The 23,318-nt window shown below is 48.1% G+C and overlaps 1 protein-coding gene across 12 annotated transcripts in view; it reads left to right on the top strand.

Annotated features, from left to right (window-relative positions):
* Positions 1-23,318, top strand: part of LOC147110302 (myosin phosphatase Rho-interacting protein-like) — a 205,232-nt gene that overhangs the window by 113,364 nt on the left and 68,550 nt on the right. For all 12 annotated transcript variants that reach the window (XM_086000158.1, XM_086000161.1, XM_086000157.1 and 9 more), the window contains 2 exons: positions 14,314-14,398; positions 20,992-21,190. In XM_086000158.1, the coding sequence (XP_085856284.1) occupies positions 14,314-14,398; positions 20,992-21,190 (284 nt within the window). The remainder of the gene's footprint in view (positions 1-14,313; positions 14,399-20,991; positions 21,191-23,318) is intronic.

Here is a 23,318-nt window from a genome sequence, read left to right as displayed (position 1 = left end):
ACAGATTGTGGAGGAATACAATTCTGCTGCTGATGGCCACAGCGCCTCATGGATGCCCAGTTTTGAGCTGCTAGATCTGTTCTGGATCTATCCCATTTAACACGATGGAGGGTGTTCTCAGTGTGAAGACAGGACTTCGTCTCCACAATGACTATGCGGTGGTCACTGCTACCAATGCTGTCATGGACAGATGCATCTGCGACAGGTAGATTGGTGAGGACGAGGTCAAGTAGGTTTTTCTCCTTGTGTTGGTTCTCTCACCGCCCATCGCAGGCCCAACCAGGTAGGTTGTAATCAGCAGGAGGTTTCCTTGCCCATGCTTGACCTGAAGCCATGAGACTTCATGGGGTCTGGAGCCAATGTTGAGGACTCCCAGGGCCACTTCTTCCCGACTGTATACCACTGTGCCTGCACCCCTGGTGGGTCTGTCCCTTGAGGACATTGGCTGGAAAGTATGATTCTGTGAGTATAACTGTCAGGCTGTTGCTTGAATAGTCTGTGGGACAGATCTCCCAATTTTGGCACAAGTCCCCAGATGTTGCTGAGGAGGACTTTGCAGGGTCAACTGTGCTGTTGTTGTGTCCGTAGTCGGTGCCGAGGTCAATGCCGGGTGATCCATCCGGTTTTATTCTTATTGCTTTTCGTAGTGGTTTTTTATAACTGAGTGGCTTGCTCAGCCATTTAAGAATCAACCACATTGCTGTGGATCTGGAGTCACATACAGGCCAGACCAGGTAAGGATGGCAGATTTCCTTCCCTAAAGGACATTAGTGAACCAGATGGGTTTTTACAACAATCTGATAGTTTCATGGTCACTATTACTGATACTAGCTTTTTATTCCAGATTTATTTCATTAACTGAATTTAAATTCCCCAGCTGCCATGTCTCGGGATCATTAGTCCAGGCCTCTGGATTACTAGTCCAGTAACATAACCACTATGCTACCGTTCCAATTACTCTAATATAGAATGGGAAAAACGTAGTGGTAAGGGTAAGGAAGGAGAGGAATTTCTGATGTGTACAGGAGAACTTTCTTGATCAATATGTCTCCAGTCCAACAAGGTAGGAAGCAGTGTTGGATCTGGTTCTTGGAAATGAAGTAGGGCAAGTGGAGTGTGTTACAGTAGGAGATCATCTACAGGAAACTTTGTGATATCCGGCACCGACGGGACCGAGCTGTTGCCGATCTATCAAAACTGCCGGATAAACCAGCGCTAATGTTGAAGCATACGGAGGTTTTCAGCTCCGTATCTGGTAACAAACACTCTAAACAGTCGCCCGTACCTTGGATTGCGTCTCTGTAGCTTAGCAACAGCTTCAGAGAGACTTTGCAGAGCCTGACTGTTGGGGGAAAAAAAAGCCACGAGAAGAAAAAAACCTAACAAAACGGCTCCTGATTTCTGCCGGTGGATCGAGGTTTCCGGACATTCAACCTCCGGATAAACCAAAGTTTCCTGTAGCTAACTGTGACCACAACATAATTCGCTTTAAAGTAATTATGGAAAGAGACCAGAAAATATCGACGGTAAAACTGCTCAGCTGGGGAAGAGCTAATTTCAGTGATTAAAGAAGGGACCGAGCGCAGGTAAATTGGAAAAGCCGGTTGTAGGGTAAAGTAATCGAAAGCATTCAGGGAAGAGAGAGTTCAGGTGCAAATTAGGCATATTCCTTTGAAGGGAAAAGTTAGAGGCCTAGAAATTGAGTTTTGGCTTAGCCAGGGCTTTAGCGCCGGAAGTTAGTGCCGGCGCTAAGTCCCCCTGCGCGCGCCAAAAATTCAGCAGGGCCGCGCCCAAACGGCTGCCGGCGCTACTGAAGGGTCTTTGCGGCGGTAAATCGGCGCTAACTGCCGTTTCGCGCCGCAATTCCGGCGCTGCGGCACCCGATGCGGTGCGGCAGGCTCGGGAAGTGCAGGCCTCCTCCTTCCCTTAAGGAGGAGCTGCCTGCACCCGGCCGCGGCCCGCGAAAATCTTTTTAAAAATGAGCCCGGCACCTCGGACAAGTGCCGGGCTTGCTTCTGTTCCGGGGGGGGGGGGGGGGAAGTCCGGGGAGGGAGCTGCGGCCGGCGGGAAAGCGGCCGGCCGCCGCGGGGCCTTTAATGCGCCGGCGCAAAGACTTGTAAGACTCTGTTGCCAGAGTCTTAGTTGCGGCTGTCACGGGCGAGGCGGCCGCAACTGAATTTTGGCGCTGGGGCCCGTCGGCATGGCAACCGGGACGCTGCGCACACCGATGACGTCATCGGTGCCGGCGCAGCGCTACCGGTCTACCGCGGCGGAAGGGCCCCAGGCAATTTCGGCGCCGGCGCCAAATGCAGCGCTAGGCCCTCTAGCGCCGCAAAATCGGCGCTAAGGGCACTCAATTTCGAGGCCAGAGAATCCAAAGCTAATGCTCCCTGGAGGACAAAGGAATTAAAATTTAAAATAAAACAGAAAAAGGAGGCTTATGACAAATGTCAGGAGCAAGATTCAGTTAATAACCAGGAAGATTATGGAAAGTACAGGAGGGAGTTGAAAAGATTTGCAGGCAACATTAAATTAAACCGTAAAACATTTTATAAACATATAGGGCTCGATTTTCCAAGCCCCGAGGAGGCAGGTTTGGAGGCAGGAGTAGTGGGAAAATTGCAGAATCGGGGGGCAGGAACCCATCCCGCCTCCGTGCCAATGTCCCAGGAGGCGGGTACCCGACCTATGCTGGGAGCCGCCTTCCCGAGGCGGGAAGGGGATTAGTGCCAATTAACTGCCTGTTAACAGGTAGTTAACAGGCAGTTTTTTGCCTAATCCCTATTTTTAGCCCTGAAGTGTGGGCTTCCCGACGGCTCCGAACCACGCCAAGTTAGTGAGGCGGACCGTCGGGTTGGAGGGGTCGAGATGTCCGTTGTGCAGGTGAGTGATGGGTGCATGTGTGCAGAGGTAAGTGTGTGAGGTAAGTGTAAAGTGTTTTAATAAGTTTTACTTTTACTTTCTCCTGCAGGCTTCCTTCCTTCAGGTCTCGGGAGTCCCTGAGTTCACCGGCACAGAAAGCAGAATGGCCGTTGAACTGTCAAAAGCTGCAGCCTCTGCTTTCTGGTCTGGAGAGCTCTCTAACTGAGTCTGAGTAGAAGGACTGAAGTTAGAAGACAGATTGTCAGTGTTGGACAGCTTCACAGAGCTGTCAAACGCTGATTTTTCATCTGTCAAAAGCTCTTGACAGATGAAATGTCAATCACTGACGTCACCAGTAACCAGGTGTCCCTTAATTGGCCTGCTGAGCCCGCTGGGTGGGCTTAACAAGGTCAATCAAGGGAAAATAGCGTGGGTTGGCCACAAGTCGATGGAGGCGGGACCAAAACCCGAAAAGTGGGAGTCCCGCCTCCAAAAACTCCCAATTGACAAAATCCAGCCCATAGAGTGTAAGCGGTTAGCTAGGGAAAAAGTTGGACCTCTTAAGGACCCACAGGGAAATCTTCATGTAGAGGCAGAGGACATGGCTGAAGTATTAAGTAAGTACTTTGCATCTGTCTTCGCAAAGGAAGCGGATGATGTGAAGGTTACACTAAAAGAGGAAAGGGAAGTTATGGACAAGATAGTAATAGATAGAGAAGACGTACTAAAAAGGTTAGCATTACTGAAAGCTGGTAAGCCACCTGGTCCAGATGGAATGAATCCTAGGTTGCTGAAATGATCAAAGGTAGAAATAGCAGAGGCATTGGTCACAATCTTTCAATCTTAATTGTATACAGGCGTAGTGGCGGAGGACTGCAGGGTTGCTAATGTTATGCCACTATTCAAGAAAGGGGAGAGGGATAAACTAGGAAACTATTGGCTAGTCAGCCTAACATCAGTGGTGGGGAAGTTATTGGAAACCATTATCGGGGACAAAATATACTTTCATTTGGAAAGACATGGGTTAATCAAGGAGAGCCAGCATGAATTTGTTAAAGGCAAACCATGTCTGACTAACGATTGAATTCTTTGAAGAGATAACAGAGAAGGTTGATCAAGGTTGTGCAGTAAATGTTGTATATATCAGCTTTTGGAAGGCATTCGACAATGTGCCACACAGGCGGCTTATTTAGAAGATGTAAGCCCATGAAATGAAGGGGAACGGGGTGGGATGGATCCAAAATTGGCTCAGAGACAAGAAGCAAAGAGTGGTGGTGGCTGAATGTTTTTCAGACTGGGAGCTGGTTTGCAGTGGTGTTCCCCAAGGGTCAGTTTTGGGCCCATTACTCTTTGCAATTTTTATAAACGTCTTAGACTCGGGTGTAGGGAGCAGCGTTATAAAGTTTGCAGATGATACGAAACTTGGCAAAGTAGTAGATAGTGATGAGGATAGTTACAGACTTCAAGATGACATAAAACAGGATGGTGAAATGGACAGAAGCATGGCAGATAGAGTTCAATGTGGAGGTGTGAAGTGATGCACTTTGGGAGGACCAATGTGGAAAGACAGTATACTATAAATGGCACGATTTTGAAAAGTGTAGATAAGCACAGAGACCTTGGTGTCCATATACAGAAATCCTTAAAGGTGGCAGGGCAAGTTGGGCAGTTAATGAAGTATATGGGTTACTTGGATTTATAAATGGAGGAATAGAATATAAAAGCAAAGAGATCAGGCTCGAACTTTATAAATCACTGGTTAGGCCTCAGCTGGAGTATTGTGAACAGTTCTGGGCACCGCACTTCAGGAAAGATGTAAATACCTTAGAAAGGGTGCAGAGGAGGTTTGTCCAAAGATGTGCGGGTTAGGTTGATTGGCCATGATAAAAATTGGCCCTTAGTGTTAGGGGGATTAAATATGTGGGGTTACGGGGATGGGGCTTGGGTGGGATGGCTGTCGGTGTAGGGACCGGGTGCTAGGGTTTGGATGATCAGCCACGATCTCGTTGAATGGCGGAGCAGGCTCGAAGGGCCGAATGGCCTACTCCTGCTCCTAGTTTCTATGTTTACCAGGATGTTACCAGGGATGAGGGACTTCAGTTATGAGGAGAGGTTGGAAAAGCTAGGATTGTTCTCCTTGGAACAGAGAAGGTTAAGAGGTGACCTATTAGAGGTTTTCAAGATGATGAGAGGTTTTAATAGAGTAGATAGAGAAAAATGATTCCTTCTGGCGAGTGGATCAATAATCAGAGGTCATCGATTTAAAATCATTGGTAAAAGATCTAGAGGGGAGAGAGAATTTTTTTCAGAGTTGTGGGGCTCTGGAACGCTCGACCTGAAAAGGTGGTGGAAGCTGATTCCATAAATAATTTTAAAAGGGAGTTGGACAGGTAGTTGAGGATGAGGAACTTGCAGGGTTATGGACAAAAAGCGGGAATGTGGGTCCAGGCACGACTGTTCTTTCAAAGAGCCAGCACAGGCATGACGGGCCAAATGGCTGCCTTCTGCGCTGTAAGTTTCTATTCTATGGTTCTATGATTTTTAAGCCTTTTTCCCCCCACAGATTTCTTCCCCGTTCCTCTTCTCTCGGGAACAGTAATCTATGCAAGGGGCAGATTTGTAGGTAATTCCAGCACCTCACCTCTGTCGCCTACTCACTGCTTCCTGAGAGATTTCATTCTCTCTCCTCTCTCTTCATATTTGGTGATTTCTAGCACTATGAACCCTGACCTTCACCTAGACTTCTCTACATTTTCTTTTAAAGCTGGTTATTTTTCACTGTTAACCTTAGACAGTAAGTTTGGACAGGCTGCTGGACCATGAAGGGTGTCAAAGTTAAGCTGATCCTGTTCTTACCCGACATCCCCACCCATGCACTTTGCAATGGGGATGTTGAGTTTTTCTTTTCTCCACAGCCAATGCATATTTACTTTACACTATGTTAAAGGAAACCTATAATGATTTTTTTGAGAAATGTGGAGTGTATTGTTATATAAATTATACCTCTTTCTATTAATAGCTTTAAGCTAATTACATTTATGGCAAGTGAATAGCACTGACCCATGGTTCCCCCTCGATCACTGTACATCTGACACCTCACCTCTCACATCATACCTACCATGTCTCTGTACTGTGAAGAGGTTGCAAAGTAATGTTCAACTCCATTTTAAGAATGGAAGAAAATCCCAAGCCAGAAAGGGGCATTCAGCTCATCAATCGCACTCCATCCAGAGTCTGTATGGTTATCTTCCACATTACTTGTTCATTCCTACTTTAGAAGTTTCTTCCTCTACTTCCCTGAATAATCAAGTACGTTTTAATATTTCTATAACCCTTAACAACCCCCCTTTCTCAATAGATATCAATCCAGCTCCTTTTTAAAGGTTGACCCTGAATAGGGTTGCAAAGGGGTGGAAAGTTTCTGGTAAATTTCCGGAAATTTTCCACGGGAAGTTTAGCTTGGGAATTTTGCCCAAAAAAGCACATGCTAGCATAATATTGTTTTTTTTGTATTTCTTTCTTTTTTTTTTCCCCACAGGTCCTCTCTTAAAATTACTAACAGAGATGGAATCTTAATTATTAAGGAATTTCTTAATCAATATATGTTTATCTTCTTACTTGGCTTGTTTTAATAATTACAAGTTTTGTGTGTGACTGTGAACAAATGTGTCCTGATTGGTTGGATGAGCGATTAGCTCCCTCTATTTGTAATATTTGCATATCGAATTGTGATTGGCCTGCAGGCATCTGTAAGACTGCTAGGCCTAGAAATTCAGTTGCTTGCGCCAGCCGGTAGCGCCTTAGGAGGAGGAGATGTTGGGCGCTAGGCGGCTAGCGGCCGGGCACAGCGCGATCTGCGCCTCTCCCCAACTTCACTCAAGATTTAGCGGCGGCGCAAAGTCTTTGCGCACGCTCAGCTGCGCGCGCAGATCCTGACGTCATTTCCTCGTGCAATGCCCTTTGTGCGCCCCAAACCGGAAATTCAGTGGCGACGCCCTATTGTGCGCCTGGCGCCCCTAGCGACTGGTAGAGGAGAACGGTTCTCAGTCGATGCGGGGCGCGGGGGGCGCAAATTAAAGGGCGCACCTCCTGCAGTAGAAAAGGCTGCCATTTTGCAGCACTCCTTTTTGAGAGACGGATCTTTGCAGAGAGACAAAGGTAGAGAGCTTTCTGCTTTGGCTCAACACTCGGACAGGTACTTGTGGCTTCAGGCCACAGCTTTCCACTTGTCTTTGCCTTCAGTGTCATATCATTGTTTGCAAACATATAATGGGGGCTGCAATGGGTGCAAACGCTGGCCTTCTCCATTGCATTCAAAGGGCTCACAGACGCCGTGAGAGAGTGGCAGTCCTGGCCAGACGGAGAGGGGGCAACAGGCGTCGGCAAAGGAGGCCTTACCCACCCAGGGTATACCGCCAGCAGTTCTCTTATCTGAACATGTCTGACGAGCAGTGTGTTCGGAGGCTGCGATTCCGAAGGGCGGTGGTCACTGAGATCTGCCACCTGCTTGGCGGTGATCTGCAGCCACATCTGAGGAGCAGGACGTCTCTGTCGGTGGCAGTGAAGGTGACGGTGGCTCTCAACTTCTATGCCACCGGCTCTTTCCAATCCGCTACTGGGGACATTTCCAACATCTCCCAGTTCGCCGTGCATTGCTGCATCCGCCAGGTGACCAATGCCCTTTTCAGAAGGAGACGTCAGTTCATCTCCTTCTCAATGGCCCTTGTCAAGCAGCAACAGCGTGCAATGGGCTTTGCAGCATTCACGGGCTTCCCCATGGTGCAGGGCGCCATTGACTGCATGCATGTGGCTTTGCGGGCACCTCTGGAGAATGCCGAGGATTACCGCAACCGGAAGGGCTACCATTCGCTCAACGTTCAGCTGGTGTGTGACCACAGGCAGCTCATCCTAGCTGTCAATGCCCGCTTTCCAGGCAGCAGCCACGATGCCTTCATCCTGCGCCAGACTTCTGTGGCAGACATGTTCCAGGCCCGGCCTCACCCGCGAGGATGGCTTCTCGGGGACAAAGGCTATCCTTTGTGTACCTGGCTGATGACCCCGCTCCGTGCGCCCAGCACCCCTGCTGAAGAGGGATACAATGACAGCCATCAAGCAACCAGGAACATCATTGAGCAAACAATCGGCGTCCTGAAGCAACGGTTCCGCTGTCTGGATCGTTCCGGTGGAGCTCTACAATATTCGCCGGAGCGAGTCTCCCATTTCGTGGTCGTGTGCTGCATGCTGCACAACCTGGCTATCCGCAGGACTCAGCCACTGCCACCAGAGATTGGAGGACCACAGGAGGAGGAGGAGGAGGAGGAGGAGGAGGAGGACCAGCACAGGAGGGAGGCAGGAAGTGCAAGGGCCGCCCGTCGGCGGCTTATTGAACGTCGGTTCTAGGCCCCCTCTCAGGGAATAGCTTGTGCCAATGTCACCAGATGAATGTAGCCGCTCCACAAGCCCTCAGCCGAGCAGGGCAACCAGGACTTGCAAAATAAAGCATGGGCAGTGCGATTTAAGAACATTTATTGCTTGGAAACCTCTGCCCTTCCCACATTACAAACTAATGGAGAGAAGCCCCCTCCAAAAACACAAAACGAACAGTCTCGGCCTTACAAAACAAAGAAAGACACCAGTCTCGGCCTTACAAAACAAAGAAAGACACCAGTCTCGGCCTTACAAAAACACAACTACACCAGTCTCGGCCTTTCAACAAACACAAAGCATTTGGCCAGACCTTCTACTTTTTGCCCTGCGAGGGCGATGCCTTTCGCATCCGTGACTGGCCCCTGCCCGCCCTGCAGCTCCTCCTCAATGGTACCCCAGTGGCTGCAGCAAGGCTGGGGGAAGGCTGCTGAGGGTCAGATGGCGAGACAGCAGATGCCCTTGGGGGTCGGCCTGCACCAGCTCTGGCCCTGGAGGGGCCGGCTGCTGACTGCTCCAACTCTGCTTGGGCGGCAGCAGTCTGTCCAGCGGCTGGTGGCAGCTGCAATGGCGGAGTGGCAGTGTCGGCTGCAGGAATGGTGCCAACCTGACAGATCGCAGGTACTCCCTGGTCGCCTGAGACATTGGCACTCGCACGGGCCAGCACTGCAGCATGCGCAGCAAACAGCTGAAGAACAGACTGCTGGGCTGCTGCTGCGCGGCGAGTGCCCTGGCGATGCCTGGCCGATCCAGCGAGGGTGGCAGCAGTTAGTGCCCGTGTGGCCCTGGTCTGTGTCCGCATGACACCAGCCAGTGAATGAACGGCACGACTGAGCACTTGGCTAGAAGCCGCCTGTGCTGCCGCGAAGTCCTGCAGACTCCTGGCCTGTGCTGCACTGAATTGTTCCAGACTCCTGGCCTGTGCTGCACTGAATTGTTGCAGACTCCTGGCCTGTGCTGCTCCGAATTCCTGCACACTCCTTGACAGAGACTCAATGGAGTCAGGCATCCTTGCCACTGCAGCCATGAGCTCAGTGTGCCTGCGCTCAGCCTGGACGGCCATTTCCTCCAGGAGCCGCACCTCCTCTGCGCTCACCGTCGCAGGACTGGAGGCCGCACTCGCCCTCTGGGGAGAAGTCCGCTGAGCTTCCCCACCCCTCCCGCATTGCTGCAGGCCGCTGGGCCCCGGAGCTTCACTCTCCTCCGACCCTTCCCCCCGGCTCCCCTCCAGGGAAGACGTGTCCCCTTCATCGCCATGGGCTGGCGCGGCTGAGGGTGGTACTGATGGGCCGGCTTCCTCTTCCTCCTCCTCGAATTGTGAATCGCTGACAGTGGCAGCTTGCGGGCCCGCCTCCTCACCTGGCGATTCACCATCTGAAAGCAGGGAGGCACAAGAGTTGCTTTAGAGTGAGGACAGGGCGGCAGCGAGGGAGGCATGAGTGCTGCCATGCACTGCATTGGTCGGACAGTGGCAAAGGATGCTGATCTGAGGCGCAAGTGGAAAGAGAGAGGTCAAAAAGGTGATGCCCTTACCATTGGGGCCCAGAACAGGGTCGGCATCTCCACTGGCGACGGGGCCAATCAGCCGGCCTGCCATAATGCGCTCCACACGCTGGTCAAGGTCGGAGAGCTCTTTGATGTCAGGACGGCCTCCCCCGGTCTCACGCTGCTTCCTACGGTTGTGCGCCACCTTGGCCTGCAAGAGAAAGGACGGCCTCTAAGTACAGTGTGAAGCCCTGATCTTGGCTGCACTGCCTCCCATGGTGGACTGGCCCTGACAGTGTGAAGCCCTGATCTTGGCTGTACTGCCTCCCATGGTCGAATAGCTTGTACAGTGTGTAAAGTGCTGAATGTGCAAGTGATTTTCATGACAGTCCCATAGCTGCTGGATGAGGGCTGGCCATTAGGGCTTTCAGGTCCCTTTGCCCATAAACTGAGGTGCACATGCAGGGATGAGGAGGACACTGGAAAGGGTACTCGCCCTGACAACCCGAGTGAGGTCGTTGAACTTTTTCCGGCATTGCACAGGAGTCCTGGCAACCACGCTGTTGGAAGTCACCCTGTTTGAGACCTCCCTCCAGGCTTTCCGGTAGGCGCTGGGCAGCGGCCTCCTGCCACCTTCAGGGAACAGAACATGGCGCCTGCGCTCCACTCCGCCAACCAGCACCCTCAGGTCACCCTCGCTGAAGCGCTGCGCTCTCTCCCTGGCCTTCTCCATAGCCCTGGGCGTTGCACAGATGAAGCAGAAGTGGTCAGGCCTAGCTTCAGGGCTGCAGTGTGCAGGGCGTGGCAGGCAAACAAATCCACCCTCCCCCTTTAAGAGCTGACCGGCGCCAGAGTGTCTGCCGTCAATCAGCAACTCGCCGCACCTGCGCTGCGCCCGCTCTCGGGGGTATCGCCCCGGACCGCCGGCTTAGTGCCTAATGATAGTCGTGCATCGCCTGTTTTAGCGCAGCAGCAACCTCTTGGGGCGATGCGACTGAATATCGGCGAAGGTGGCGCGAACTTGCGCCGGGCGCAAACTTTAGCGGCTGCCCGACTTTAGCGCCCCGAACGTGGCTATACTGAATTTCTAGGCCCTATAGTTTTTTTAAGATCCAGGTTAGGGGTCCTGAGGGAAGTCATTTTGTTTTCTGCTGATGTTGTGATGATGCAGTAAGTAAATCAGACTTTATACCAAATAAACCAGTTACTTGTTGAACTCTGTTGTCCTTCAATTTAAAATATACAAAATAATACACTATTGGTGATGTAGCGTCGTGTATGTACAGGTCATGCTTCCATCACATGGAGCATCAGCAAAAATGTACTCACCCTGTTGCAATCGTGCTGATCGACTGCAGTTCGACACAGAGATGAATGCCCTTTATTTCTCTGCATAGAACAATGCCACGTTTACCGTCGGATGTGTGGAAGCATTTTACCCCAGGCATTAAAGATGGAAAGACTGAGTACATGTGTAAACACTGTAGAAAGCCATATGTAAAGAATGCCACAAAGATGCAGCAGCATTTATCCAAATGCAACAACTTCACTCAAAGCTCACAGCAGTCAGCCCAGAGTTCCTCTGCTTCCATTCAAGAAGATGATGGTTCTCATTAGCATCAGGCTCCTTATCATCAGCAACTCCTGGCCCACTTGGAAGGTTCTTTGATACAATGGATAACCATAGCCAGAAGAATGCAGATGAGTGCCTTGCTCGAGCTGTATATGCAACAGGCTCACCCCTCATGCTCACAGCCAATGTGTACTGGAAGAGATTTTTCAATGTTATTCGCCCTGCATACTGTCCTCCCACCAGACATGCTTTGTCTACCTATTTGCTGGAGGCTGAGTATAACAGTCCAAGGAAAGCTCAAAGAAACGATAGCGATGGCAGACTGTGTTGCAGTTATCTCAGATGGGTGGTCAAATGTACGAGGGGAGGGCATCATAAACTACATCGTCTCTACTCCTCTCCCAGTGTTCTTCAAGAGCACAGACACGAAGGACAACAGACACACAGGCACATACATTGCTGATGAGCTGAATGTGGCCATCAACGATCTTGGATCACAAAAGGTCTTTGCAGTAGTTACTGACAATGCTGCGAATATGAAGGCTGCTTGGGCTCAAGTGGAGGAGGCCTACCCTCATATTACGTCTATTGGGTGCGCAGCTCATGGGCTTAACCTGCTCCTCAAGGACATCATGGGTTTGAGAACCATGGAAGCACTGTACAAGAGAGCCAAGCAAGTTGTTAAGTATGTCAGGGAAAAACAGGTAGTTGCAGCAACCTACAACTCCAAGCAAATGACAAAGAACAAGAACACCACACTGAAGCTGCCCAACAACACTAGATGGGGTGGTGTTGTCATAATGTACAACAGCCTTCTGGAGGGTAAGGAGTCGCTGCAAGAAATGGCAATATCCCAGTCTGGGGATATGGAAACCACCATCAAGAAAATACTGCTGGATGATGTGTTTTGGGAGAGAGTGGTTAGCAGCCTTAAACTACTCTCACCAGTAGCATCTGCAATTGCTCAGATTGAAGGAGATGACGCTGTCTTGTCAGATGTTCTCAGGCTTTTTACTGATTTAAAAGAACAAATCAGCATTGCCCTACCCACATCCCTGCTGCTCAAAGCAGAGGAGAAGGCAATTGTTCAATTCATACAGACGCGTCAAGAATTTTGTGTCAAGCCGATTCATGCTGCAGCATACATGCTGGACCCAAAGCATGTTGGGAGACCAATACTTTCTGGAGAACAGATCAACAGTGCTTACAGTGTGATTTCTACCCTCTCACACCAACTCAATCTGGATGTGGGCAAAGTTCTGGGAAGTCTGGCAAAGTTCTCTACCAAGCAAGGTCTTTGGAATGGGGATGGGATATGGGAATCATGCAAGCATATCAGTGCACATACCTGGTGGAAGGAACTTTGTGCATCTGAGGCCCTGTCACCTATTGCATCGGTGATACTCCAAATCCCACCTTCATCAGCGGCCTCTGAACGAAACTGGTCACTTTTTGGGAATACGCATACAAAGGTGCGCAACAGGCTGACTAACAAGAGACTGGAGAAACTGGTGGCTATCCGGGCGAACCTACAACTTATTGAGCCAGATACAGAAGTGTCCACCACACAGCTAGACACTGACACAGAGGAGGAAATGGACACGTCAGAGCCAGAGTCAGAGAATCAGGAGGAGCAATGAGGAGTCGAAGACTCAGAAGACTCATGAGTAGAAGACTCAAAGGGACAAAATAAGGACAAATTACAGGCTAAATAAGCTGACGCTCTTTTTATTTTATTTTAGATGGGTCTTTTTTGTGGGGGTTCAATAAAGTTCAAAATTATAACCTAAATAAAGTTTTGAAAGCCTGTTTTTATTTGTATGGAACAGTATGTCTATTTTGACGACAAAGATAATATAAGGGTCAGAGACAAAAACCATCAGTGTGCAAAAAAACTCAAAATTCCCGAAAATTCCCATGGAAAGTTTCCTCTTTTAAAAATTCCCAGAATTTTGCAACCCTAACCCTGAATCACCTTCCTTCTCTGAGTCTGTTCCACATATTCACTATCTAGTATTTCTAATCTCTAACCTTGCTCGAGGCTAGTAATTTTTCTGCTCTTTAAGTTATTCAGAAAATAATATTATGAGCCTCCTGCTTATCAAGGATTCCTGTGCTTAGACACATTATTTGTTCTGTCAAGCATGAAGGAGATTTGCAAGGTTCTGTGCCATTTCTGGCTTTACTTTGTTTATGTTACTAAATGATAGTTGAATCTTGTGCCTTGTGGGTTATTTCTTAGTATAGTTTGTAATTCAGGATGTGATGGGCTGAGTATCCTCACCAGCCCTGCAATGATTAAAGTGTGCTCTTTGTACAAGTGTAAAATGTTGGTTCAAATTCACACTGCGTGTGAATGTGATCTGTGCGGTGTCATTTAATCTGTAATGTCTTGGAGTGAAACTCCCACCTGCAGAAGTTGAAATCAGGGTCTGGGAATATAAATGGGGTAAGTGGGGTTAAGGTTTTATGTAAATGCTGCTCTCCATGATGTGGACTACAGAAGCTCCAAATCCGAAAGCACCTCTTCGTGTAGCCACATAGTTAGTTCATAGCGCTTTTGCCCCTGGGCTAAAAGGTTGAGGTTGAAGTCCCAAACCAAAATGTAATAATCCAGGTCTTTGGATGAGATGTCAAACTGTGCAACCCAAAAAGTAGCACTTCCATATGTTTGACATGATTAAGTGCTTTATCAATGCAAATATTAATATTTATCTATTCTACTGGCCTGAGTGTCATTCACCTGTGTTCCCATTATTGATTTATCCATTGCCTATCGCTCCTGTACCATTTGCATGGCCATGAAAGTGTAAATATTGTATCTTTTGCTCTGTATATTCCTGCCTAAGGAAGGATCAAACCTGAATTTGAAAAAGCTCCTGTCTGTTATGACTAAAGCTCCCAGCGATGGTGAACAGAGTTAGCGGCATTTGACGTTCTGATGTCTTTGTTTGTATCTCTCCTTTCAGCTGGTTTGAAATGCTTATCATATATCCACGCACCAACAAACAGAATCAGAAAAAGAAACGGAAAGTGGAACCTCCCACACCACAGGTAAAGAAAATGTAGGAAGGTAATGTGCAAATAAACAAGATAAATTAATGCGAGATATACATGGCAGAGTTGAATTTAACCCTATTGTCTGCATGTGCCTACACCAGCGTGTTTTAAATCAAGTTTTTAAATGTTCTCCAATTACTCAAAAGATTCATTTTCAATAAGAATGGAGTTTGTGTGGCTGAGCTGCCTGCAAGAAAGAAAGAACATGCATTTATATAGTGCCTTTCATGACCTCAGGACGCCCCAAAGCCCTTCGCAGCCAATTCATTAGTCTTGAAGTGTGGTCACTGTTGTAATGTAGGAAAAGGTGGCAACCAATTTACGCACAGCAAGGTCCCAGAAACAGCCCTGAAATAAATGACTAATTGTACTGTTTTACTGGTGTTGTTGGAGGGATAACTGTTGGCCAGGATACTGGGAAAATTTCCTGTCAGGGAATAAGAGCAGGGTGATCCATGAATTATATTGAAAAGGCATATCAGCAGGAAGTCATAATATTCAATTCTGATTTTTATTTTTCTATTTCCAATTTTCTCCCCATCTCTCTTGAAGGCACTGGTCCTTTCTGTGGTATAGTCCCACTACAAAAAGCCTGCATTCAAGTTACTACAGTATTCTTAACGTGAGCCTCGGCAGTGAGTGGCCACATACTATTTGACGTGTGCTTTCCAACAGATGTCACCAGATTGCAACCAGGACTTTGAACCATGGCTAATTTTTCTCCTTAATCCAGGGGCACTGAAGTCAATTTATAGCGTTCCTACCGCCATCCTTGCTGAGAGCAGTTAACTAATCACAGACCAGTAATCCAACCTAGGACCATTCTAACGTGTGTGGTTGAATACCACACTGAGCGATGCACCCATTCACGAGGCTATCGGGAAAGCTTGGCCTCTAACTTTCAATGGGATCTTATTTATTTACGCCTTGTGCACTCCTTTCTGTTGTTAGTGATACTATTAATGTTCAGCTCCCTTTTGTGCGGATGAGGTTTGTTTCCTGTTGAGCAGCTTGTATATCCTGTTCTCAAGAGTGCAGTTGCTGTGGAGCAGGTGGCTGAGAACCTTGAATGATTCAGGCCAGGCTTAGTAGTGTATATCACTGCTATTATTTCTATCAACACTTTTTATTTTTTATAACATCAACATCAAGTTCCTGAAGATAATTTCAACCTCCCTGACCTTTATTGAGAGAGCTGACCTCTGAGAAGCTGAACAGATTGAATTTCTATAAGGCAAAGTCTCCTTGGAGACCAATGCACTGGATTTGGCTCTGACACTTACAATAACATTGCTGCGCTGGGCCACTTAATACAGGGGAAGGGAAAATGCAGGGGGGAGATTGTATTTTCTTTAATCACAGTGAATAATGACACTGTCGCCTCTGTCAGTAAGTTGTGGGTTCAAGTCCCACTTCAGAAACTTGAGCACAAAAATCTAGGCTGACACTCCAGTGCAGTACTGAGGGAGTGCTGCACTGTCAGAGGTGCCGTCTTTCGGATGAGGCATTAAACCGAGGCCTTGTCTGCCCCCTCAGGCGGATGTAAAAGACCCCATGGCACTATGGAGTTCTCCCTGATATCCTGGCCAATATTTATTCCGCAACCAGCACCTAAAACAGATTATCTGGTTATTATCAGAGTGCTGTTTGTGGAGCTTGCTGTGTGTAAGTTGGCTACTGTGTTTCCTACATTACAACAGTGACTACACTTCAAAAGTACTTGATTGGTTGTAAAGTGCTTTGGGATGTCCTGAGGTTGTGAAAGGTGCTATATAAATGCAAGTTCTTTATTTTTTCTTTTAAAGCAGATGACCTGGCCTATCCAGGTTTTCCCAGTAACAGATTCCATTTTTCTTTGGCCCGATACCCACTGTTCTGTATTTAGATCAAACACACCTCTTGATCAACTCCTGCATATCTCTGTGGCTACTCAGAAAAATATGACTTGAGATTTTCAGTTGTATAGATTAGTGTCTTGTTGAAATTGAATATCTCTGCATTGACAGTGCTGGTTGTGGCTGTGTGAGTCGCTGTAATACGGGTGTTTCTGTGTTCCCTGTACTGGTTCGTGCGGGTGTTGTCAGTGCTGGTTATTGCCATCTCTTTTGCTGGTGCAGGTTAATGCTAAGGTGTCTCAGTTGCCAGAGCTGGTAAGTGCCAGTGTTTCTGTTGCCAGGGTTGGTAGTACAGATGTCTGTGCTGCCAGTGCTGTGTATTGTCGACGTGCTTTGTCAACGATGCTGAGGACTATAGATTAAATGTAGTTCATACAGTCCACAAATAGTAATCTGATCTGGCACAGTGTGGCTCATTACATTTTCAAACAGGAAGAGACTTGAGAATAATGATGGGACAGATGGCTTTCTACAGTCTGATATCCTGCTGACACTCGCTGTCGAGGCTCATACATGAAGAATGGCCGCTACCAAAGGGCAGCCAGCACACGTAGAAAAGTATCCCACCAAGAGTCCACAACATTAAGAAGAGGTGGACTGGGCAGAGGAACAGTTCGGAACATCTTGGGCAGGGGCAGCAAAATGAGGTGCCAACCTGAGGAAGCTGCAACACAGGACTACATGCATGCTAAAAAGCAGAAACAGCATGCTGTAGACAGGGCTAAGAGATCCCACAATCAATGGATCAGATCAGAGCTCTGCAGTCCTGCCACATCCAGACGTGAATGGTGGTGAACCATTAAACAACCAATGGGAGGAGGAGGCTCCATGAATATCCCCATCCTCAATGATGGTGGAGCCCAGCACGTGAGTGCAAAAGAAAAGGCTGAAGCGTTTGCAACCATCTTCAGCCAGAAGTGCAGAGTGGATGATCCATATCGGCCTCCTCCTGAGGGACCCCACCATCATAGAAGATGGTCGTCATTCAATTCGATTCACTCCATGTGATATCAAGAAACGGCTGAGCGCACTGGATACAGCAAAAGCTATGGGGCCCCGACAACACCCCAGCTGTCGTGCTGAAGACTTGTGCTCCAGAACTAGCCGCTCCTCTAGCCAAGCTGTTCCAGTACAGCTACAACACTGGCATCTATCCGATAATGTGGGAAGGTGTCCAGGTATGCCCTGTCCACAAAAAGCAGGACAAATCCAATCCGGCCAATTACCACCCCATCAGTCTACTCTCAATCATCAGCAAAGTGATGGAAGGTGTCATCGACAGTGCTATCAAGTGGCACATACTCACCAATAACCTGCTCACTGATGCCTGGATTGGGTTCCGCCAGGACCACTCTGCTCCCTACCTCATTACAGCCTTGGTCCAAACATGGACAAAGGAGCTGAATTCCAGAGGTGAGGTGAGAGTGACTGCCCTTGACATCAAGGCAGCATTTGGCCGGGTGTGGCATTAAGGAGCCCTAGTAAAACTGAAGTCAATAGGAATTGGGGGGAAAATTCTCCACTGGCTGGAGTCACACCTAGCACAAAGGATGGTTGTGGTGGTTGGAGGTCAATCATCACAGCCCCAGGACATAGCTGCAGGAGTTCCTCAGGGCAGTGTCCTAGGCCCAACCATCTTCAGCTGCTTCATCAATAACCTTCCCTCCAACATAAGGTCAGAAATGGAGATGTTCACTGATGACTGCACAGTGTTCAGCGCCATTCACAACTCCTCAGATAATGAATTAATCCATGCCCGCATGCACAAGACCTGGACAACGTTCAGGCTTGGGCTGATAAGTGGCAGGTAACATTCGTGCCACAGAAGTGCCAGGCAATGACTATCTCCAACAAGCGAGAATCTAACCACCGCCCCTTGACATTCAACGGTATTACCATCGCCGAATCCCCCACCATCAACATCCTGGGGGTCACCATTGACCAGAAACTGAACTGGACCAGCCATATAAATACTGTGGCAACAAGAGCAGGTCAGAGGCTAGGTTTTTTGCAGCGAGTGTCTCACCTCCTGACTCCCCAAAGTCTTTCCACCATCTACAAGGCACAAGTCAGGAGTGTGATGGAATACTCTCCACTTGCCTGGATGAGTGCAGCTCCAACAACACTCAAGAAGCTCGACACCATCCAGGACAAAGCAGCCTGCTTGATTGGCACCCTGACCGCCACCTTAAACATTCACTCCCTCCACCACGGGCATACCGTGGCTGCAGTGTGTACCATCTACAAGATGCACTGCAGCAACTCGTCAAGGCTCCTTTGGAAGCACCTCCCAAACCCGCGACCTCTCCCACCTAGAAGGACAAGGGCTGCAGGCTCATGGGAACGCCACCACCACCTCCAAGTTCCCCTCCAAGTCACACACCATCCTGACTTAGATGTATATTGCCATTCCTTCACTGTCGCTGGGTCAAAATCCTGGAACTCCCTCCCTAACAGCACTGTGGGAGTACCATCACCACACGGACTGCAGCGGTTCAAGAAGGCGGCTCACCACCACCTTCTCGAGGGCAATTAGAGATGGGCAATAAATGCTGGCCTTGCCAGCGATGCCCACATCCCATGAACGAATGGAAAAAAAAAGTTAGTCATTCTGCTGTAAATGGTGTTGAATGGCACAGCTGAAATTGTGTAAAAGATTTGGGAAATGGGAGAAAAATAGAATCACAGCTTATATAACCACAAAATCCTGTATAACTAACCCCAGTTATATTTTCACCCAGCATCCATGTGTGCACTTTCCAGCATGAATCACTGGAAAGCAATCTAGAGCGCAGGAATACTGATGTTCCTCTCCCTTGCCCAGGCCTGCTGAGCCCACTTAAAGCACATCCGCCCCAGCTATGATCCACTAATTCGGCACAGACCAAGGGTGGATTGTAGGGCTTTCTCATCTGCTTGGTACAGTACCATATTTGGCAGTGCATCGCTGCAGCAAGCCACAGGATTAAAAAACCATTCCAATTTAAAATATGCTTCAGGATTTTAAACTTCAAACTTAACATTATATCAGCCTCGTGAGCTGTGGACACCTGCTGGGAATCCCCAGGCAGGTCGCCGGCGAAGAGGCTTGGAATTTCGGGCCACTGGCAGCGCCATCAGGGAAGGGAAGGTGATCAGGGGAGGGTGCTGGCAATGGTTTGTGGGACTGCAGTGGAGCCAGGAGAAGCACTCCTGCTCTTCCTGGCTCCACATTCAGCTAAGTTTTTTACAAAAAGGTTGGCTGTGTTCAGGGCAACCCAATTTTGCACAGGGCGCCTCAAACAGGCATTAACCCCCTTATTTGCATATGGAAAGGGCTTAACGCCTGGTTCGTTCCGGGAAACTTTTTTTGCCGACACCCATATGGCAGGTGACGCATTTGTGGCTCGTAATGAGCGTGCGCTTCCTGCCCGCCATTTTGGAGGCTTAGGCGCTTAGTTAACGCCTAAAAGACAGGTGTGGTGCCATCGAATTTCTGGGCCCAAGACTTTAATAAGAATCCTTTTTCTGGGTGTTGCTTTAGTTCAAAGAATACTTTTGCAAAATGCCAGGAAACTTGTTTTTATGAGCTTTTCCTGAAATACAAAAGTGACAGCCACACAGTGTGTGCTTAAACAATAGCAGGAGTGACCTATTGGCTCTTGGTATTTTTAGAATATAAAGGCAGTAAAAGAGGCTTCTGCTTTTGACAGAATAGATCCCTGTGATTGTTACCTGCAAGTGGCAGCCAGGTTTGTGCGTTAATATGTTTATTTGATTTCAGAAGATATTTTACTAAAAAATGAACAAAAGATTTTTCTGCAAATGATCCTTTACCCAGTATCAATGCAGAATATTTTTAACTTATTGCTGCTGTCTGGTCCGTAGGCGAGACACTGTTGTTGAAAGTTGAAGTCCTGATTGATTCAGAGTATCTGGTGTATATTGTCAGTGACCCTGTATTCCCATCAGTAGCGCTTTGTCAGTGTGGCACCGTTGCAGTAACTGTGATTAAATTCTGACAAGATGCTGTTGTCGGTAAGTGGTCAATAAGTGTGCTATCCTGCATAGACAAGCAAAGAAATGAGCAAGAAGCAAGTAAGTTCTGGACTTTTCTGTTTTGGAAGGTAGAAGGTGGCTGGCAGAGTGAGTTGTACTGAAAGTAGATAAATCCAGAGAGATGGTTAGATCAAGTAACAGCCATGACCAATGAGGTGTGTGGGGGGGGGGGGGGGGAGGGGCTCTGGGGTTCAATCTGATGAGGTCCTGATTGATATGCAGCTTCTTGGTAGGCGAGTAATTCCATCCTGGGGCTGTGCTGCCGTTGGTGTTCATACAAACCAATCGATTTGTACAAGATTTTTTTCTTTGAGGTAACTGATTAATTGGACATATTGTGCTCGAGGCATGACTGTGTCACGCTATGAACTGTACCACCTTTAACTTTGTGAAACCAGTGCTAGAATCTGAATGGATTCAATTAAGAATCGCTGGGTAAATAACCAGCAGCTTCAAGGCTGTTCAGCCACTGAAGTCTTGCTCTTGAAAACTCGGGATTGTTTGAATCCCATTTCTCAGGTTATTCTCTGCTATCCATTATTATTTGATATATGTAACATAACAGAGTTTGCATGTTTTAATTTAATGGGAGTTGAATAATGGGTGGATATTTTTGGAAGTATTAAATGGATACTGTGATCTTGTTTATGACAGGAGCCCGGACCTGCTAAAGTTGCGGTTACCAGTAGCAGCATGCCAAGTGCCGAGAGGGTCCCTAGCACCAGGTCAACGCTCTGGCAAGAAGAGCTGAAAAACAAAGGTCTTCACGTTGCCAGTAACTTGATGAGAAGCCCTTCACAGAACCAGTCTCCTGTTGTCACTTCTTCTGGACTATCAGCAGTGCCTAAAGAAGGTTAAAGGATATACTGTAATGGGAAAAATTGGGTGGGAGCAACATCAAAGGTATTTTGGAATGCTGGTACTACGGAAGTGTTAGTTCAGGCAGCCATATAGTACAAACGAGGCCTTTTTTTTTCTTTGGAAGGTCTTTTATTCTTCCTTCGTCTCCTGGAGCTGCTGTTTCTCACTGGAGTGAGGTTCCATGGGGGCATAAGTACAGCCCCCAATAAAATTGCCGGTGACTATAGATTCCCCACTGACTTCCTGATGAAATCTGCAGCTTTGTTTTATCCTAACACACTGGCCATTGGCCAGAGTTAGCCTGAGGCTTTGCATTTCTGTATTGGACCCATTTTTCCTGTCAATGTTGTATCTAAAATAGCAAAATACTGTGGATGCTGGAAATCTGAAATAACAACAGAAAATGCTGGAAACACTCAGCAGGTCAGGCAGCATCGTGGAGAGAGAAACAGAGTTAATGTTTCGGGTCGATGACCCTTTGTCAGAACTGGAAAAGGTTAGAGAAGTAACAGATTTTTAAGCAAGTGTGGGGCAGGGACAGGGAGGTGGGAAGGTCTGTGATAGGCTGGAAGGCAGAAGAGATTGTGGGGGAGAATTTCAGTTGTTTTGCGGCTCCCGTTAGCGCCCTAAGAGGGCGCAATGCAAATAGCGCCCGGGCACGGCGCTGCCAACGCTGCCCGCGAAATTCAGCGAGAGGTTAGCGGCAACAGTAACCGTTAGCGCCCCATGGCACTGGTGATGACGTCATAGCCGTGCGCAGCACCCCGCTCGCGATCTTCGGTAGCGCCCCCTGACTTACCGCCAGACACTATGTCCGACGGGGTCAGGGGGGCCTACCTGCGGCCGGGACGGTGCTAACTAAAGGCGAGGTGCCGGGTGGCCATTTTTGTTGCTGGCCACCTGCCACTTCTCTTGAGTGCCGGGCTCTTTTGCCGGCACTCCGATCCTGGTGGCCCAGCTGGGCCCTGGGTCGCGCTGCGCAAGGCTCCTCCGCTTTAAGAAGGGGAGGAAGGCCTGCAATACCACGGCGCAACATGCGCTGCAGCACATAACGCCGCGATATTCCCTTGCAGCGCCCCAAGAGGGAGGCGGGGCGCTTCCAGTAGGGAAAAAAATACAGGGGCTGAGGTTATCGCCTGAAGTTGTTGAACTCTGTGTTGTGAAGGCTGTAAAGTGCCTAATCAAAAGATGAGGTGCTGTTCCTCGAGCTTACGTTGAGCTTCGTTGGAACAGTGTAAGAAGCCAAGGACGGTGAGATCCGAATGGGAGTGGAGCATTAAAGTGACCCCACTTCCCTGTCCCTGCCCCACACGCAAATGTTAGCTCTGTTTCTCTCTCCACGATGCTGCCTGACCTGCTGAGTGTTTCCAGCATTTTCTGTTGTTTTGTATCTTTGATAGTTACAGGCTGACAACAGCACAGGTTTAGAAATCCCTAACTGTGCATCAGGATGTTTCTGGAATTTAACCAGCCAAAACTTACCAACACAGAGCACTGGCTTAAACCGCGCAGCTGCAGTTAAACAGCCTGAGTAGTTGGAATAAATGAAGCTGACAGAAATCCTTCTGATAATAGTTACAAAAATGTTTGAGAAAGTTAAACCACTGAGAAGTGGTTACAAAGGGTAATGTAACAGATAATCAGGTTAGTTTGTAAGACATTTAATCATTTACAATATTAAGAGTAAAATATAGAAACTGTTGATTGTTAGTCCCGAGTTCATTAAAATCAAAAGTTGTACATAAACAATCTGGATTGTCTCCAAGCAGTGATGGAATTTATTTTGACAGGTGTCTCTGTCCAAAATAAAGTTTTTTTTTTAAATGAACCACTCACCTTCTCTGTTTTGACCCAGCTGAAACTGCCCTAGTCACTTAGTACAGTGACATCATTGAAATTCCAGGGCTTTGCTCCGACACAAGCACAGATCTACCTTCAGGCTTGAATAAAACACCCAGACGTTGTTACCCTTTATTCTTGACCACATGCCCATTGTTCAGTGCTATGTAATCACAGCCTCCTCTTTGTACAGGAGCAGTACATTATTCACACAACCTCTGCCAGTTTGTGAACTATACAGTGTGCAAGTAAAGTCGACCTGGTAATATACTTGCACGATT

The sequence above is a fragment of the Somniosus microcephalus genome, chromosome 11, assembly GCF_052327205.1.
Source record: "Somniosus microcephalus isolate GS21.2 chromosome 11, FLI_Smic_1.0, whole genome shotgun sequence".
In the NCBI taxonomy this organism is placed as follows: domain Eukaryota; kingdom Metazoa; phylum Chordata; class Chondrichthyes; order Squaliformes; family Somniosidae; genus Somniosus; species Somniosus microcephalus.
This window is presented reverse-complemented; position numbering and strand designations above follow the sequence as displayed.